We start from the raw sequence: 19,245 nt of genomic DNA on the forward strand, positions 1-19,245 counted from the left end.
AAGTAAATGATGGTAGGGGTGGTGCTCATATAACTTTGAGATGCAGATGCCATGACTCAAAAAATCAGGTACTGGATCATGTTCTTAAAATCAATCAAATTGTCTTTCTTGTTGGGAGTAAGATCATCCCTTCTCCCTCATTGATGGAACTAGAATTTGCTTTTGTATACTGTGTGATTTAATGGGTTCAGAGAAGATTCTCACTCCCTGTCCTTTATGCATCTTTTTGGGGACGATATTTGTGTTCACGTATCCTTGTGTCTAGCCCAGGGCCTGACATAGTAAGAGCTTAATAAATAGCTGTGAATGAATGGCTGTTAAAAAATAAACTTCATTCACTTTATAATTCTACCTCCAGTGTGCCTACCACAGACCCCAGACACTGCTGCCACTTTTACTGTTTCTGCCGACACCCCTACCATCCCTTTTTACTTAGTCTGCGAAATTTCACAATTGCGAAAAGTTACACTCCCCCCTTCCAGAAAACTGGAGACACAAAAGATTTATTTGGAGGTAAATCATAGAGAAGGAATGTGCACTTAGAATAGAAAAGAGGCACTAGTTTTCTGAAAAGATTTCAAAGTAAGGAGGAGGTGATATGTTTATACAGCACAACCTGAAATGGAGTTTAATTATTATCTAGTGAGTTTAATCAGACTAAGTCAGTCAAACCAACTCATATTTCTGGCATGAAGTACCTAGTTTGGCTGCCTACCCCGACCAAATCAATAGAAATTGGCGCCAAATCCCTATTTTATTGTGTGGTGTGTTGGCACAGACATACTCTGCTTGTTAAAAAAAAAAAAAAAGGTACTTGAGTACAAATCTAGCCATTAGGCTTTCTCCCAGCTTCTCTCTGGCAGCTTCTAGAATGCTAATGTACACCAAGGATGTTTGGGAAGATTGATATTTCAGATTCAGGAAAAGGAAAATGTGGCTTACAGGGACTCTAGAGCTATAACTCACAAACACGGTGGTTTCGGAAACAAAAATTTAACTTGGATTTCTCAAATTTATGTGACTTTAGTACAGTTAAATGGACAGAATTTGCAAAATCAAAATCTAGTCTAAGAAATGCAATATAGTTTTTCATGCATTTTAATTTCTATTCTCACAAACCCAAGGACTGTTGAACTTAAGAGCACTAAATCTGTCAAGCATTTTCCCATTGGGAAATACTCTCTGTGGAGAGCATGACCTCTGAGTTCCTATTCTAATGTTGGGTACAGAAAAGAGCGGTGTAACTCTTATGCAACATAGGTATACCTAGAAAATAGAGTGGAGCTGTTTAGGTAACAATAAATATGATGCTTGAGAGTTATTTCCATGTTAAGCTTTGGCTTAACTGTCAACAGTGGAATAAGGCAACATGTGACACCCAGTGACAGCCTGATAGCACAGGTCCAGCAGTGCATTTCCCATAATCAACAGCACCGATATTCAAACCTGAATTCTGATGGAATAATGCAAGTGTTGGATCAGCCCCACAAATACATTTTGTTTAGCTTGCAGTGTTTTGTCCTGTTAATTATATTGAACAGTTAAAAATCTGAAGGTTCTTAAAAATGTTTGAACTTCTGGATTCTTGATTCTTTTGAAAAATGGGAAGATTTGGCCCTTGTTGACACATGGCAACACTGACCAGAGCTGATACTTTTCAAGACACAGTAGTCCCTTTGCCTCTCTTTGTATACACTATTCTGCAGCTGGGTCACTTCACTTCTCACTCACCATCACACTTATTCCTGTTGCTTTTCCTGCTGAAGAGAACTATTTCTATGTATCCATGGCTTTATCAAAGTAGGACAACAATGAGGAACCTGAATGTCAGTTTCCTATATTGATGTTACTGCTTGCCTACCAGTTGCATTTGCCTTTGCTTTTCCATTCTAAAATGGTGGCCATACCTTTGCTCCCCTCTAGGCAGCTCATTCTCCAAGAACATCTCTTGATCCACACAGGGAGTCTCGAGGTGGGTGTTCAATCTCCAGAAGTATCACCCCTCCTCCTCATTTCCATGGGTCATATCCCTCTTGGGTTCATAATCATTGTACTTAAAACTCTGAAGAAAATTCTTCTTGAATCATTCATTCCAATTGATTGTAAGTATCCAAGTTACTGGACAGCTTGGAAATTACTTCTTTAAGACTAACATCTTAAAAAGATCTTTAGAAAATTATGCCCCTCAAACTTCTGGTCTTCACAGGGTCTAAAGAAGAGCTGAGCCTCACTAAATGATCTCAACTTGCAATTAGGTTACATTTTAAAAGTTTACATAGGTTGCTGGCAACTGGCAATTTCTCCAAGGTTTCCCCACATATTTCTTTCTTTTTTTTTTTTTTTGTGGGACCCTTGCTGGCGGCCAGGGAACGAACCAGCGCTGCAGAGGCTGCGGGCAGCCTCGCAGCCCAGTGCTCAACTGCTGTGCCACCAGGGGAGGCCCTCCCACATATTTCTTTTTAACCATGCAAAAGGATTGCATCATAGTGTTTTATTTCTGCAAATTACTCTGTGAAAGCTCTTATTCCTCTGATAAAGTTATATATTAAGTATTAGAAAACACAAGAAAATTGCAATTCAAGGCAACTGTTAACTAGAATTGCTACTAAGGGAAATAATACTTTCTCTAGTTGTACTGAATGAGGGCTTTCCTCTTATAAAGGGTAACACAATTTTTGCCCAATTACAGAAAGCAGAAACTGCTAACGCTGGTCAGTCCTTGAAGAAATAGTGTTAGGAAATCCACGACCCCTTAGTATAGTGTGAGGGAGACTGCAGTTACTCATTTCAGACTCCCACTAATAGAGAGGGCCAAGAATTCCTTGCTCCATGAAATAATATGGTGGATATAAATTCTGTTCTGTAAGTGCTAACTGTGAAGAGTTTGCTTTCCAGAAAGATGGTATCACGTGGATAATAAGACAAGGATGTGCAATCACGTCAGATTTAATCTCTCTTCTATGATAAGAATTGTGGCTGCTACGATTACCTCTAGCCAGCAATGGATCAGGGCAGTTTCAACAAGTGCCCTAATCATCCTGCCTACATGATTGTTTTATGGGCCATCATCCTCCATATGGGCGTCCTTGGCATACAAGCAATCACTTGCTTAAAGCTCTGGACAAGTAGAAGCCAGCAGAGAAAAAAAAACAAAACAAAACTGACATAGTTTCTGTCCAAGTAACGGCCAGCACTCCAAGGCATGTAGTGGCCAGAATCTTTCCCCACGACTTCGGAGTTGACCTATGAAGTTCTTATTACAGAGAGATCTTGAAAGAAGATTATAAATATCCTTGAGAACTCCCTGGGAGGAGGAAAGATCTCAGATCAGCTCACAAGGAGGCCAAGTGTTCTGCCTAAGGGAGGACGGTGAGCCAAGGGTGGGAAAGAGAACAGGGTCAGTAATACCTGAGTTCTGGGCTTTAGCTACAAACCCAGAAACCATCCTGCTGGGGCAGTGTCTATGGAAATTCCTTCTCCAAGTCAGAGATGTGCTGTGGGGAAAGAGAAGAGTGGGCAGGAAGGAACGTACAGTCACATTTTTTTTTTTTTTTAATTACTTGGCTCTGTGTTCACCAATCACACACACAAATGCCTCTTTAACCATTTCCCATGCAGGAGTAAATTGTTAACTCACTGTCCTAGAAAACAGAATCCTGTCCTGCCAATTTTTCCACTCATTGAAAATCAAAGAATCTCACTAACAAAAGATCCAGACGGGGAAATCTCCCACCCCCTCCCCATTCTCCCACCAGCGTAAAAGGTCATGGGGGTGGGTGGGGACAACTGGAGAAGGAAATGAAATCATGCGGGTTCACCAGGAAAAGATAAAGTGTTGGTGGCAGCAGAGTTGGTGAGTGTGTTGTGGGCATTACCTCTTGATGAGGCTTCCAAGAAGGCTCCCGCTCAAGTCCTGGTGGCTCTGAGAACAAGCATTCTTGCATCAATAGCTAATAGGCTGTCCAACCAGATGTTATCTGGGTGGGATAAGAGGGTGAGAAAACAGACCTGTTGTACGCTGTTGTCAACTATATCGCTGTGGTCAGAGAAGGCTGGTTGTGTAGTGTTTAGCAGGGTGCCTCTTTGGGAGTGAGGCTGACCAATTACGTGGCTGTTTCAATCCGTTTCCTCTTGTGATTGGTAAAATACGAGAGTTATAATCATTCATGCATTACTAAAGCCTCCTTTCCATCATTTTGAAGGGACTTTTTTTTTTTTTCTAGAACAGAGCATGCATCCAGCAGAAACATAAAGCATTTGCTTTTCTAAGCAATCTTTTGCCATAAGCACACTTAGGAAAAAAAAAGGCATATGGTACCTGTGACAAGACTGGAGACGATAAGGGGTAACACCAGCATCTGTAACATCCTCATCAAAAGTTCCCCAGGAAAGGAGAAATACTTGACTTCCCGGTAGCTCATTTTGTATGGTCGGAGGGTAAATCCAAGGATTGTACCTGAAGGGAAAACAGGAGGAAAATGAAGACATTTTTGAAGCTGAAATAACAGCCATAGAAAAATGATCAGGTGTTTGGATGGTGGTTACTCCTGTCACATATAGTCAATTGATTTTAAGCAGCGATATCTGGGCTGCTTTGGGAGAAATGGATGCATCTGTTGTTTCAACTGGTGTCTGGAAGGGTCTGTCTGAATCCAGGGGCTTCAAGTAGAATGTGGAGAAAAAAATGTTCCTGCTTTTAGCAAGTGAAACATTTCTTTGTCTAACTTGAATGGGGTGGAATCCAGGTTCACAGGACTCAGTGGAGTTACAAGGGAGGGGCATCACTGGAATGTATCCATGTATCCCTGTACCCAAGAACAAGGCAATAAAGAAAAATCCTGCTATAACCAAGTTCCTTTGTAATAACAGATGTTAGAACTGCTAATGTCATAACCACTTATACAAAGCAGTGAGATTTTCTTTTCTTTCTAATTTAAAAAACTTCTATTCACATTGTTAATCTAGTTTCATCCTGTCTGCACACCACACTTTCTGACTACATAGTCAAGATATTGCCTTGGTAGCAGTATTACACAGACTTGTTAGTGGTTGGCAAGAGCAGACTTCAAAATAAGCAGGCTTTTTCCCAAAAAATTTCCCTGAAAATTTAGGGGAATATGGGGGGGGAAGCCAGTAAATTCCCTCTTCATTTTCTTTCTACCCCTGGAAGTTTGACATACACTTTTAAAAATACAGCTCTACACACAAATCAAATTATGTATGATTTTTGAAATGTTTGGAAATTAACAAGAGTATTGAATTAAATTTGTTCCTTCTCCCTATCCCCTAATTTATTTTCCTTTGTGCAAGGATAGGAACTTATTTTTATGTTTTAAATATTTTCAAAACTTGGCCCTGCTATTACTAAGATTTGCAATTTTATTGGAAAAAAAACACAAAACATGTAAACTATAGAAAAGTGTAAGTTATTTAAAAGCTAGAAGTTGGGGAAAGGGTAGTGAATACTAGGTAGACAAGTTCTCTTAAGGAAGCAAGCAGCCTTTAAAGAGTTTGAACCATCCTAACTTTTCCCCCCAAAGATTTATTTATTTACGCATAGAAAAACTGGGGTGTAGACCAGAGGTAGGTGTGTGTGTGTGTGGGGGGGGGGTAGTTTGAGAGGATTCACCAGAGAGAGGAGAGTAGAACAGGCAGACTGACTGAAATACACTGCTGAGGGGAGCAGCGAGCGAGACAAGAGAGGTCTGCTGCACCATGTGGATTGCTCCTGGCCAGCAGGGGATTGAACTTATGCTGCAGTGGCTGGCAATAGCTTGATAGCGCTGTCTTTAATGCCTGTGCCACCAGGAAGGCCCCATCCTAACTTCTTATGAAATGGGATCCTTTATGAAAGTTCATTTCAATTGTTTCTACAACTCCAATTTCAGTTGTTGGGTCTCAGCTACCAAGGACTATGCATTCTTTGAATATATGCTCTGATATTTTAATTAAGAGTCTGATTCTATGTGACTAGAAAATCTGACTAACCCAGTTTTCAGGGCCTTTAGGAAAACGTTTATTGCCTTCTTCCAATGCAACAATAAAATGTTTAAGGAAGAAAAGTTTACTTGGAAAATGTGGCGAAGTGGAGACAAAAGTATGCCCATATTGGTTGTACCACTTAAATAGCAAATAGCTCCTGCTCACTGAGCTCCTGCCACATGCCAGGCAGTGTTGTCAGCATGTTAGTAAATTTATCTTTATGTTTCATAAATTTAATCCTTATAAAAACCCCAGGAACTAGGTACTATTCTACCATCAATTTCCTGATGGAGAAATCTCATTAGCGTGAACCGAAAACCTGCCCAAGACAAATAGCTGCTCTCTATCAAAGTCAAATATCTAATCAAGTGGCAGAGCTGGGATTTAGATCCAGGCAATCTGGACTCACATCTCACTTTCTAACCTCCCTCACATCCCTCCTGCCTCTGTGGCAAATGCAACAACTAATACTCCTAGTGATGCATCTGTAATTTGACCATAATAAGCTGTTAGGAATCATCACTAGCTCCAATATAACAAGTTAAGATCAGCTTTGGCTTCACAAGTTCATTTCTAAGCTGCCTATCTGTTAGTAGAGCTATTATCCCCCATTCATCACTGTATTTACAAGGGTGGGTAGGAACCTGGCTAGTCCAGAAAACTTATTTAAATTATAATTTAGAAAAGAGAAAAGATAGAATTACTGCTCTACTAATGAGATAGGTTCTAAGGGCAAGAAACAAAGCAGTGTAGATAAAGGGTGAGATTATTGTCCCTAAATTCTAGGTACACTTGATTCCAACTCCCAGAGTCAAATCTGAGTCAACACTGAATCCATTCTTCTCTCTAAAACCAGAGTAGCCTCCTTCGCTCCTTGGATGCACCATGTACTTTCTCTCTTCTTCCCCATCAAACCATGACATTTAGGGCATTTACTCAGTGCAACCAGTATTTGCCTACATTTTAGGAGGGAAGTAAGCCATCTTAGTGAATGAATTATGGGCAACGAATGATTCTGGGCACATTTTGAATGACAAAAGTCTCTTAAGTCTCTGACTTGCCAAATTAATCTCTCTCAGAGCAACAGCAACACTTTCAGGTAGGCAAAGTCTCATGAGGTGGAGATATTTTTTCTTCTGTCTCTTTCCAGTCAACAAGCTGGTCTTGCTTGGAAGTATAATCCTGGCCTTGGTTTTTCTAAGATGTGTAAGTTTCTTTACATTCCTCAGAGTTCTAAGAGCTGTTCTTTTAGGTAGAACAGCAGAAAGGTGATATCATTTATTTATAAGGGGTAGTTTTTTTAAAAAAGATTTATTTATTCATGCATACAAGAACCGGGGTACAGGCCAGAGGTGTGGGAGGGTGAGAGGATTCACCAGAGACAGAGCAGGGAACAGAACAGGTAGACTGACTGAAATACATTGCTGAGGGGAGCAGCGGGAGAGACAGGAGAGGTCTGCTGCGCCATGTGGGTATCTTGTCGGCCGGCTGGGATCGAACCCACACTGCAGAGGCTGCAGATAGCTTCACAGCACTGCGCTCAACCCACTGCGCCACCAGGAGAGGCCCTTATAAGAGGTAGTTTTAGTTCAAATGCTTTGAAGTGTGGATTTATTGCAAATATATCTTGAATCAGTTTTGCCCCTGACTATGCTTTGATTTGTTTACAACTGAGCTGTTTATACTCTTGGGGAAGAGGAGATTATGTTGGGGCAGGAGGATATTCATTGAGCCCTTACTATGTGAATGGAGGATGATTCCAGCACAGATTCATGAAGTAGATATTGTCATGTCTATTTGACAGATGAATAAACTGACAAGCAGTGTGAACAAATGGGGAGCTAGTCAGCTAGTTATCAGGATCAAATCAAGAGGAAATACCCCCAATGTGAAGACTGCTTTTTTGGGTAAGCAGCTCAGGTTTCTGATTACATTCTAGTTCAGCAAAGAAAAAGAGCTAGCATTCCCTCAACCCTACATGCAGACTTTTCAGAGCCTTCTACACCGCTCTTCCAATCAATTAGAGGGAGCAGGGCAAGGGGAGGCCTGCTTCCTTCTCTGGAGCAGCTCATTCGCTGCCTCTGCAGAACTGAGCTCCATTAGTGCACACTTATTTGAAGCAAACTGATTGATATTCCCAGAGCTAACAAAAACCTTCATGACCACCTGATCGTTAGTTCACAAGAACAGACTCTTTATGATTGAATAATGTGCAAAAATAATAACAAAATTCAGAACATTTTCCCATCAGGATTTGTTAGAGCTGAAGCCAAGTTTGCATCTTGGTGACATTATACAATACGTAGATGTTAAGCGTAACATCCAGACTGTACACGCTCACTCAAGAGTCTTATCTCATTCTTGTTTCAGCATTTTAACAGGATTTTCACAATCTAGGAAATATCTTAATTAAGGTGTTTAAGGTAATCAAAATTAACTGGACTGGTTGGGTGCTAGGAACAAAGATGCATTTTTATTTAAATACTTCTAAGGTGAAAAGTTCAAGAAGTGAGTCCTTCAGGGGTTCATTGTCTCCCCTGGGGAGTCCATATAACAAACACTTCTTTGGAAGATTAAATATCACTTCAGTTTCTAAACTAAGACACAGTGTGCATACTGGAGCCTCAGAAAGAACACATCATTTACTTTTGAAGGCCAAACAGGCACAAGTTCAATGCTTAAGACCTACTTTAAGAATTTGGCCGATATTTGATCTGAAACAATTATGGATAATATTTAGAAACCAGAGAAATTGTAAAAGAATGAGACACATTTTGAAGTAAAATTTGGACTAAATCACCCAATTAAACTTTTGGTAGTGTTAACGTTTGATATAGTAAAATTTTACTAATGTTTCTACCCTATCTATAAGCTCTTTGATGAAGAGATTGGCAGACCAAAACCTAAAATAATGACTCACAATGTATAATTCTCCAAAAAAAAAATAAGTATTTCCTCTAAAGAGCTCAGATGCCGCAGAGAATCAGAAGTAATAGTGGCCCTGATCTTGACAGAGACCTCACATTCTGAGGTTGCCATAAGAAAGCTACCAAATACCCACCCAGGAAGAACCAACTGGCTCTGCTTGATATGGCAAACCTGTCACAGGGCATTTAAACTCCTACTCAGAAAAAAGCCTGGCTTCAAAAGCAATATACAGATTCAATGCTATTCCAATAAAAATTTCAATGTCATTCTTCAAAGAAATAGAACAATTATTGATGAAATTCAGCCAAAGATCTCCTGCAAAAAAAAAAAAAAAAAAGAAAAAGAAAAGAAGGGAATGGAGGCATCACACTCCCAGACTTCAAACTATACTACAAAGCCATAATCATCAAAACTGCATGGTATTGGAACAAGAACAGACACACAGACCAACGGAATCAAATAGAAAATCCAGAAATAAACCCACAGATTTATGGTCAACTAATCTTTGACAAAGAAGCAAGGAATATGCATTGGAGCAAAGAAAGTTTGTTCAATAAATGGTGCTGGGAAAACTGGGTTGCTACATGCAAAAGAATCAAGCTTGACTACTACCTAACACTATGCACAAAAGCCAACTCAAAATGGATTAAAGAACTAGACATAAGAGGGCCTCCCGAGTGGCGCAGCGGTTGAGTGCTGGGTTGCGAAGCTGCCCGCAGCCTCTGCAGTGCCGGTTCGATCCCCGGCTGCTCCCCGGCCACCGGAGGAGGGTCCCGCATGGCGAGCAGACCTCTCCTGCCTCCCGCTGCTCCCCTCAGCAGTGTACTTCGGTCCTTCTGCCTGCTTTGCTCCCCGCTCTGGCTCTGGTGAATCCTCTCACCCTCCCGCGCTTCTAACTGTACCCAGTGCTTGTATGCATGTATGTATAAGTCAATCAATCAATCAATCAATCAATAAATCTTTAAAAAAAAAAGAACTAGACATAAGACCTGAAACCATAAAATACATAGACGGAAATATACATTATATGCACATCAAAGACATCTTTATAGACACATCACCCAAAGCAGTGATAGTGAAGGCAAAGATAAACAGCTGGGACTACACCAAATTAAAGAGCTTCTGCACAGCAAAAGAGACAATAACAAAAACAAAGAGAAACCCCACCGACTGGGAGAACATTTTTGCACCCAACGCTAATAGTAAAGGACTGATCACAAAAATCTACAAAGAGCTGATGAGACTCAACAAAAACAAAGAAAATAAACCAGTCAAAAAATGGGCAGAAGAGCTAAAAAGAAACTTCTCTGAAGAGGAAATGCAAATGGTCAACAGGCATATGAAAAAATGTTCAACATCACTTGTAATCAGGGAAATGCAAATCAAAACTACCATGAGATACCATCTCACACCAGTGAGAATGGCACATATTAAAAAAACTAGCAACAACAAATGTTGGCGAGGGTGTGGAGAAAAAGGAACTCTCCTGCACTGTGGGTCGGAGTGCAAACCACTATGGTCCAACCACTATGGAGAGCTGTGTGGAGATTTCTGGACCTACTAAACATAGAGCTTCCATAGGCTCCAGCAATGCTACTCCTAGGTATTTACCCAAAGGACACAGAAACATCAATTCCAAAGAACACCTGTACCCCTATGTTTATAGCAGCACTATTTACAATAGCTAAGCTTTGGAAACAGCCCAAATGCCCAAAAATAGATGACTGGATCAAGAAGATGTGGTCCATATACACCATGGAATATTACTCAGCATTCAAAAAAGATAAACACATGCAATTTGCAGCAACATGGATGGCGCTGGAAGGGATCATGCTCAGCGAAATAAGCCAGAAAGAAAAAGAAAAATACCGGATGGTCTCACTCATAGCAGGAATCTAGAAAACTTAAATAAGGGACCAGGAAAAAGAATAACTATAAGAAAGAAAATATGAAAATCAACAAACAACTTGAACCAGAGACACTCTATGGGGGGGTGAGGGGCGGGGGAAGGAGGGCTTAGGGTCAAAATAAGGGGGTTGTAATTGTATGGGCAATCTAAAAATAAAATTTAAATAAAAAAATAAAATAAAAATAAAAACCATTATTAACTTAAAAAAAAAAAGTATTCCAGGTCATAAATGCTAATAGCCCCATTTACAATGTTGGAATGAAGCTTCAGATCTACATGCAAAGGAAGTGGTAAATAAGAAAATACAAAACCAATTATTTCCTTTTCATATTATTCTACACACTAAATAAAAGTCAGGAACAAATCATCTATAAACAAAAGGTTACTGAAATTGGTACAACGTGTGTCTGCCAATTTGTATACTAATATAATAAATTATACTAATCATTTCACACAGCACCATGGAAAAGGTTGTGCAATTTAAAAAAAAAGAAGTTATTTTAGCCTCTGTAGTAACCCATAAAGAAAAAGGGGCATTTATGACATAGCAAAAACTAAACAGACATTAAAAATAAAATGAAAATTTTGAGAGAAATTCTTCACCCAAGGGGAAAAAAAAAAAAAAGAAAAAGCCTGGCTTGCAGATTTTCTGTCAGAAAGAGCGTTATATACAACATGATGCCGCTGGTTTTATGTGACAAAATATTACTATTTCTCAACCAGGATCTTTTCATTTATGTAGCAACTCCCACTAGCACTACCTTGTCTCACGGTTACCAGAATCTACTTTGTGATGTAACAAAAACACAGGAGTGACAATCATCACCTTTGCCTTTAATCAAGGTCACACTCAACAAGTAAATTGCACAGGGCAGGTAGGGCTCTGTCTAATTGGCAAAGCTGCTTCTCTTGCTGTGTAGACACACAGAACAGATGCTCTAACAGATGTTTGGTGAACAAATGACTTGGGATTCTAGTCCTATCCCTGTCTTTAACTCTCCGCGTCCTGCCCTAGACCTCAGTTCTCCCTCTAATTTCCAAACAAAGATGCTCCAATATGTAAACATCACCCTCCCACTTGACTACAGTAGGGTAGTAGCCTTCTAATTGATGTCCCTAGTCCACTTTACAGCTCCCCCATACCACCCCCCTGCAACCTATTCAAAAGGTAATACACAGAGAGACCCCTTTAAATCTAAGCCTGAAAGTCACTCCTCTCTGCTCCCTTTACCAGCTCCTCCTCCCCACAGAGCGGAAGCCCAAGGCCAAGCAGTGGCTGTGCCTGGGCACGTGGAGCTTCTCCAGCTCCGTCAAGCTTTGAACCCCTCTACTCTCCTTGCATCTGTATCAGCAATTGCCTCCTTGTCCTTCCATCACCTAAGACATGATTCTGCTTAAGGCCCTTGAACAGACTCTTCCTTCTGCCTTGAATATTCTTTCCAGATAGTCACAAGGTTTACTTCCTTTAAGACTTAGTTTAATGTCACTTTTTAAATGAGGTCTACTCTGAATTTTCTTCTCTCAGCTGAATTTGTTTCAGTAGTTCTTATCACCTTCCAAACTACAAGTTTCTTTCATGATTGTTGTTTCTGCCTGCTTAAAAGGTAAGCTCCATAGAGTTAGGGTCTTTTTTTTTGCTTGTCAGTTCACTAATAAAATATCTAAGATTCTAAAATAATTGCTGGCATATAACAGGTGCTCAATATATTATCCAATAACTGAACAAACCGAAGGGTTTATCCTCTTTCTGAGGCTTTAATATCCACAATTGCCTGACAGCTGCACCCCCCCCACCCCCCACCCCCCACCCCACGGGTGTTGAACTGGTTTCCTGAATGGAGGAGTTCCTTTAATCTGTGTTCCAAGGGAAATCTTAATTCCTTGTACTCTGTGAGCATAGTAACTTACCTGAGGAACATCTCTTCTCTCCTCTTCCAAACTGATCTCTCTCTCGGGATCTGTGAAACTGGATCCGGACTGAACTAGAGTTTCTTCTATGCTTAGTTTTCTGGCTTCACAAACTAGGAGTGATAGCTCCTGATCCCAAATTCTCTTGCGTGGCAAGTTTTTTTTTGAAGGTGAAGGAGAGCAGGTGTGATGCTGAGAATTAAGGATAAGGGTTCTGGACCTAATTCTGCCATAAGTAGATACTTAAAAGATTTCATGCTTGGGCCTCCCCGGTAGCACAGTGGTTGAGCGCTGGGTTGCGAAGCTGCCCGCAGCCTCTGCAACGCCAGTTCAATCCCTGGCCACCGGGTGAGGGTCCCACATAGCGCGCAGACCTCTCCTGCCGCCCGCTGCTCCCCTCAGCAGTGTGCTTCGTCAGTCAGCCTGTTCTGCTCTCCGCTCTGACTCTGGTGAATTGTCTCACCCTCCTGTGCTTCTGACTGTACCCAGTGCTTGTATAAATAAATAAATAAATCTTTAAAAAAAAAGATTTCATGCTTGTATCAGAACTACTGGATTTAATATCGCTATTTTGTAGATGAGCCTGGGTCATAGAAAGAATAAGTCACTTGTCCAAGGTCATGTGGCCAAGTAGGGTTTCAAATTTAGCTCTGCCTATTTCCTTATACCGTATATTCAAATGATATCATCTCTTTGGAAGTTTTTTTTTTTTTTAAATCTACAAAGTGACAAGGATAGACTGTAACAGGTGTCTCTAAAATCTTTGTGAGCTTTAATATTCTTAGCTACCTGTGTTGGTTGACAAGGATCACATATACCAAAAGCATTATACATCGTAGCCATGAGCTCTTCTTTTTTCTTCTAGCAAATTCTAAAGTCCTTGAAGATGTATATGAAAGCCTTTCCTAAGTTAAAAAACACTATCACATTGGTCATTATAGGTTTTATGGCAGGTAGGCAATAAGTAATAATGTGAGAGTCTAAATGAATTTCAGTACTTGACTAGACTGTGGCCCAACCTGGAGAAATCATAAGCCTGTTTCTTGCAACCTGATGAAGCTGGTGGAAATAAAACTCCATTCGCTTGTTTTCACAAAGAGGGCAAGAGCAAAACGGCAAATTTACCTGCCCAGGATGACTGCTGATCCCTGTCCTTTGTTTCAGCCCAAATTTCCAGGCATTTCCTCAAGAGAAGCTACTGTGCATTAGAGCAACCTTTCCACCCTCCCCCACACCTCTGCTCCCACATCCTTCAGAGATTTGGGCCCTGGCTTGGCTCATTCTTTTGTCTTTTGGTATTTCCTGTGGCTGGAGGTGGAGAATACCTGCCCCAGTCTTGTTCCACTAGGGGTTCCCTGATGAACCACCCCTGTTGATGGCTGACCTCGAGTGTAGATGCAGGCTTCAGTCCACATGGCGAGACAACTGCGAGACAACTGTTATCAGAAGAAAGTTGGGTGTTCTGACAAGCCTGGTGCTTTCTTCCTAAAACTGCACTAGCAAAGGCTATGTGAAATGGCAATTTTATTTACCAATAACCTTACAGGTCTTTTAAATGACCAATCCATTGTCATTAAAAAAAAGTTTCTGCTTTAGAAGTAGCAACTAAATGTATCAAACCCTATTGTCCTCTGTTAAAAAAAAAAAAAAGTTTTAAGCACTGCACTATGAAGCAACCCAAAGACTCTGCAGCACTAGTTCGATCAGCACTGAGTTCAATCCTCGACTGGCCAGGAAGCAACCCAAATGGCGCAGCAGACCTCTCCTGTCTTGCCCGCTGCTCTCCTCAGCAGCGTATTTCGGTCAGTCTGCCTGTTCTGTTCCCCACCCTGCACTGGTGAATCCTCTCACCGCCCCCATCTCTTGTCTGCATAAATAAATAAATCTTTTTAAAAAAAAAAGTTCTGTTGGGCCTCCCCTGGTGGCGCAGGTGGTTGAGCACCACGCTGTGAAGCTGTCAGCAGCCTCTGCAGCGCTGGTTCCATCTCAGCCTGCCAGCGAGGGTCCCACATGGCATGACAGACCTTTCCGGTAGTGCCCGCTGCTCCCCTCAGCAGTGTATTTCATCAGTCTGCCTGTTCTGTTTCCCGCTCTGTCTCTGGTGAATCCTCTCACCCTCCCATGTATCTGGCCTGTACCCCAGTTCTTGTATAAATTAAAAAAAAAGTTATGAATGAGTAGAAACTGGAAATGAAATATATTTGAATGTATTTAAATATATTTAAAATTTTCCAAGTTTCTCCAGTACCTTTGGCTGGTGTGTCTCTTATTCACCAAGCAACACAAACTGTCCCTGGCAGTCTACTTGTCCTTACCTCTGGCAACGAGAACAGTGGGGCTAACTTGTATTTAACTCCAATAGTTTGGAAGAGCTACAGACTCTATGGAATACAAATGAGCAATATTTATCAGACTCACAAATGTGAGTCTGAGACTAAATACTTTTAGTCTCAGCAAGTTCACTTCTAAGATATACATCCCACAGATATACTTTATCTGGGTGAATTCACTTTTGTACAAGGCTCTTCATTATGCCTTAACAAATATACCCAAAGGGTGGAAACAACTTAAGTATCCATCAGTTGGGAATTGCTTAAATAAATTATGTATTAGTGCAGCCCTGGGAGATAATGAGGAGACTCTACACACTAAAAAGTAAGGATTGCTATCCAAGGTATATTGTAAAGGGTAAAAAGCAAGGTGTAAACAGGGGTATAGGTACTGTGCCACCATGTATATACAAAAAAACAAAAATAGGAAAAATATATATTCATAAAATAAGTAAAGGCATAAAAGAAACTGCTAAGGTAAACTGGATCCCTGTGGGTCATGGGTGTGCATGCTGCTTTCATTTTATATCCTTTTGTTCTTTTGGGGTATTGTAAATATATTTTCATAAGTAAAATAACAAAATAAGCACACAAAGATGACTCCAACTTTTTTTTTAATTCTGCTTTAATTCTATTCTACATCATTTCTGCCAGATGTCTGGATCTTTCTAACAACTCACTTTGGGTCTGAACTGGATTCTCCTCAATTTTTCTTTAATTTGCTCTAACAATGAGTTTGCTCTATTTGGGCTTTGAAGAGGAAAGTCACTAGTTATGCTCAGATTTATAGTGAGTGGAAGGATCACTTTCTGACCAAACAACTCTTTTTTCTGGGGACAAGGAAGTAATACAAAAAAATACTCTGAACTCAATCATTATAGGCTCATGTGCTGCTTCAACCAATTAGCCCTTGGAGTTACAAGTATACCAAAGCCAAAAAACCACATTATAAACCACTCAGCAAAGGTAACATGGTCTTTCATCATCATTCCTATTGTGTAAAGTATTGCAATGCCAGAACTTATAAAGCCCTGGGAAGTTTGTTGAATCTTAACTTTGTTTACACAACTACTTAATAGGTCTTAAAAAAACAAATCCAAGAAGACAAAAATAAATATATAAAGAGGTAGACAATTTTGGTCTTACATAGTCTCTTACAAAAACTCATCCTATCAATAGTTCCCCTCTTTACCTTCACATTCATCAATAAGCTGAAGACACCAGCAGACACATGTATGCTGGGGTTTTGTCCTATTTGATTTAAAGATGGAATTTCTAATGATGCAATGTGTCTAAAAGCCAGAGACATCTTTTCAGGGTGAGAAGGGCAGCAACTGTCCATCTCTACTCTCAGGGAAAAATGAACCTCATCTTACAAGAGAAAGTCTCTCACTAATTAAATAGCCAACTGTTTTGTCTCTGGGATGCAACAGTAGTTTGTGGCCTGGAATTGCTGTTGGAGAACTGAAGAAGTCGCTTTGGGCACAAGAAGAATGGAGTTGCCCTCTCTGGAGACAGGAACTCAGTCTTGAAATCCAAAACTTAAGGATGCCTTTCAACAAGCTGATCCTAAATTTACCTTCAAATCTTGAATGTGATACACAGAGAAAACAGGGAGTGGCTTTCCCCTACCTTATCTAAACTTATCCAGGGTATATCTTCTTTATCTAGTTTTGGGGTATTTATTCTTCTTTTGGTTTCGGAACCACTTGAGCTCATCTCTTGATTAGGTGATGGGGCTATTGTTGGTCAAGGGAATAAGCTCTGGGAATTTGACAGCAGAGAAGCTTGACATAAAACTCAACTTTTTTTTTTTTTTAATGCTGTGAGCAAATGGCTAAACCTCTTGCCCTGAAGTGCTCTGTGTGTTTCCTCATCTCACAGCAATGCTCCAGCTCACCTAGCTGCCAGACCCAACACTTGACGAATGATAGTACCCCAGTGTTCCATAAATACCAACTGCTCTAATACCTGGAATGCACAACTTGGAAAAGACAGTACTTAGAATCCAGTTGCCTCTTCCAAACAGTGTAGGCTTTTTACAACCTTGTTTATTCTCTAGCAAAAACAAAGGCCCAAAATTTTCTTCCTCTGATTTAGGAGAGATGGGCAGAAGACTGAAGGGCAGAAGTGACTCTGCACAGGTGGCCTCTCTCATGCCTCACACACTGTGAGGAAACATTGGTGATTATTCACAGAGTAGGGAAGTCTACTTTTCTTTAAGAAGTCCAACGGGAGAGAAGCTGGGTGCTTGTTTTATGGAAGAAGCTCATTGGAATATGTTGGGAGATAATCAACATAGGAAAAAAAATCTTTAAAATTATATAGCACCGTGAACTGGAAAGAAAACACTAGGTTTCTTCTTCCACATATGCTGTTGCAAATTAGACTTCAGATGATAGAATTTTGGAATTGGGTGTAGACAATAGTGTAAATATACTTTGCTGATAAGCAGCATATGCAGCTCAGAGATTTGTCTTAAATCCTGAACTTAGTGGATGGCAGAGCTGGGTCTGTAATCAGGACCTTGAGACTCTCAGTGCTTTCATAGTTGTATTCCAATCATTTGTAGATGCCAATTAGAAGGGGAATGGATCTACCATGAACTTACATTGCTATAGATGCAAGGGGGAAGAGCTTTATAAACTGTAACATTGCAGCTGTGGAAGCTGTGTTTTTATTGCAGGTAATTGTTCTGAACATATCTATTTGATTACATACTTGAAAGAGAAACAGATTTGAAAACTGCCTGCTCGCTTTTCTCATTACCTGAATTAGTAGGAAGAAAATAGAATGAAATGAAATCCAGAGATAATCTTAGAACAATATGAAGCTTTCGATCCACAACTTGAATAAGTTAGAAACCAGTAACATTTCTTGCAAGTTTCTAGAACCCCTTATCTTGTATACCTCCTTTCTGATGGAAGTGGCAATTAAGGAGCAATAGAAATCAAAATGATGAAGAAAAGGAGAAACCAGGGAGGTGGTAAATTCTCAAAATTGGCCCCAACTCTCAAGTGTATGAACAAAAATACACTATTGAGTATGTTAAACCATTTCTCAGCCACTTCCCATTTCCCTGAGGGAGGTATCTACTGTCAGGCGCTCCCTCCACTGAGCAGTGGGTCTTGTGATAAGCACTGCCTGGGCATTACTTTCTGCTTTGACTCAGGAGGCCAGGTAGGTGAGGGACAGATAGTGATGTATCACTTACTTTGAGGCTTTCATCTCTGCCTCTCAAAGCCCTTTACATCTATTAAGTCTCTTCCTACAATGCTCTTGGCTTTCTTCTCTAGCCAAGAAAACAGAAACCACTTCTCCTTGACCTAAACCAGGAAGCCACCTTATTCCTTCCCCAGTCCTGGGCCTACCCACAGTGTACACTTTCACTCAATGTCATTGCAAAGATGGAAGCAAAAGATAAGGGATTTATAGTTTCTGTGGAGCTTTTACCTGCCACACATTTAAGGAAATTGTTGAAGGCTACATGGTTGAAGTGGAAGAACTGGGATACAAATCTTGGCAAAGAGGTGATATCACTATTCTATTTTACACATGAAGAGACAGGAGCCAGTGTCAGAACTGGGACATAAGCTGAAGTGTCTGACTCCAGAATTTGTAACTCTGATCAACTCCCCTATATCTTACTAGATTACATCATATGACAGGAGGTTGGTCCGTTTAATGAGGTAAATTGTATAGAACGGCAGAGAAGGCTGGGATTCCAGTGTGCCATGAGCATATGTTACGTATTTTCTATTGCTGGGCCTCATGATTTTTCTGCATTTCTGCTCCCTTGGGGAGAAGAGGAAGCACAGAGAAATCAGACTTGAGTCCTGACACCCTATCTCTCTGTCACTCCTCCAGAGCAGGGCATGTGAATCCCATTTCTCAGCCCCCAAGGTCTAACCTTTCCCTCCCAGACCTCTGTCCTGGGAGCCTCGGAGAATCGCAGCCAATTGCTGAGCTCTGCTTGCTCCATAGATTCTTGGGGACCCTCTCTTTCCAGATATCCTTGCAGCTCCTCTCCCTTCTCATTTCCAGGAAGTGTTGACAAAACCATAAATCTGAACCCAGAAACCCACTCACCGGTCTTTGGATTTCTGCCATTCACCCTGTGTAGAGAGCCTGTTCTCTCTGTGAGCTGAGAGGAAGCCAGTGTGGGTGGTAGGCTGGACCCACTCCACT

General features: G+C 40.7%; 1 protein-coding gene across 2 annotated transcripts in view; it reads right to left on the minus strand.

Annotated features, from left to right (window-relative positions):
- SLC1A3 (solute carrier family 1 member 3) overlaps nucleotides 1-19,245 on the minus strand; it is an 80,582-nt gene that overhangs the window by 53,053 nt on the left and 8,284 nt on the right. The window contains exon 3 of one of the 2 annotated variants that reach the window (XM_037529069.2): nucleotides 4,319-4,456. In XM_037529069.2, coding sequence (XP_037384966.1) covers nucleotides 4,319-4,456 — 138 coding nt within the window. Of the gene's footprint in view, nucleotides 1-3,408; nucleotides 3,868-4,318; nucleotides 4,457-19,245 lie in introns of those variants that run through there. The other variant, XM_054687939.1, reaches the window with a different exon arrangement.

The sequence above is a fragment of the Talpa occidentalis genome, unplaced genomic scaffold (assembly GCF_014898055.3).
Source record: "Talpa occidentalis isolate TD23 unplaced genomic scaffold, MPIMG_talOcc4v2.1 talOcc4.6, whole genome shotgun sequence".
NCBI classification, from domain to species: Eukaryota; Metazoa; Chordata; class Mammalia; order Eulipotyphla; family Talpidae; genus Talpa; species Talpa occidentalis.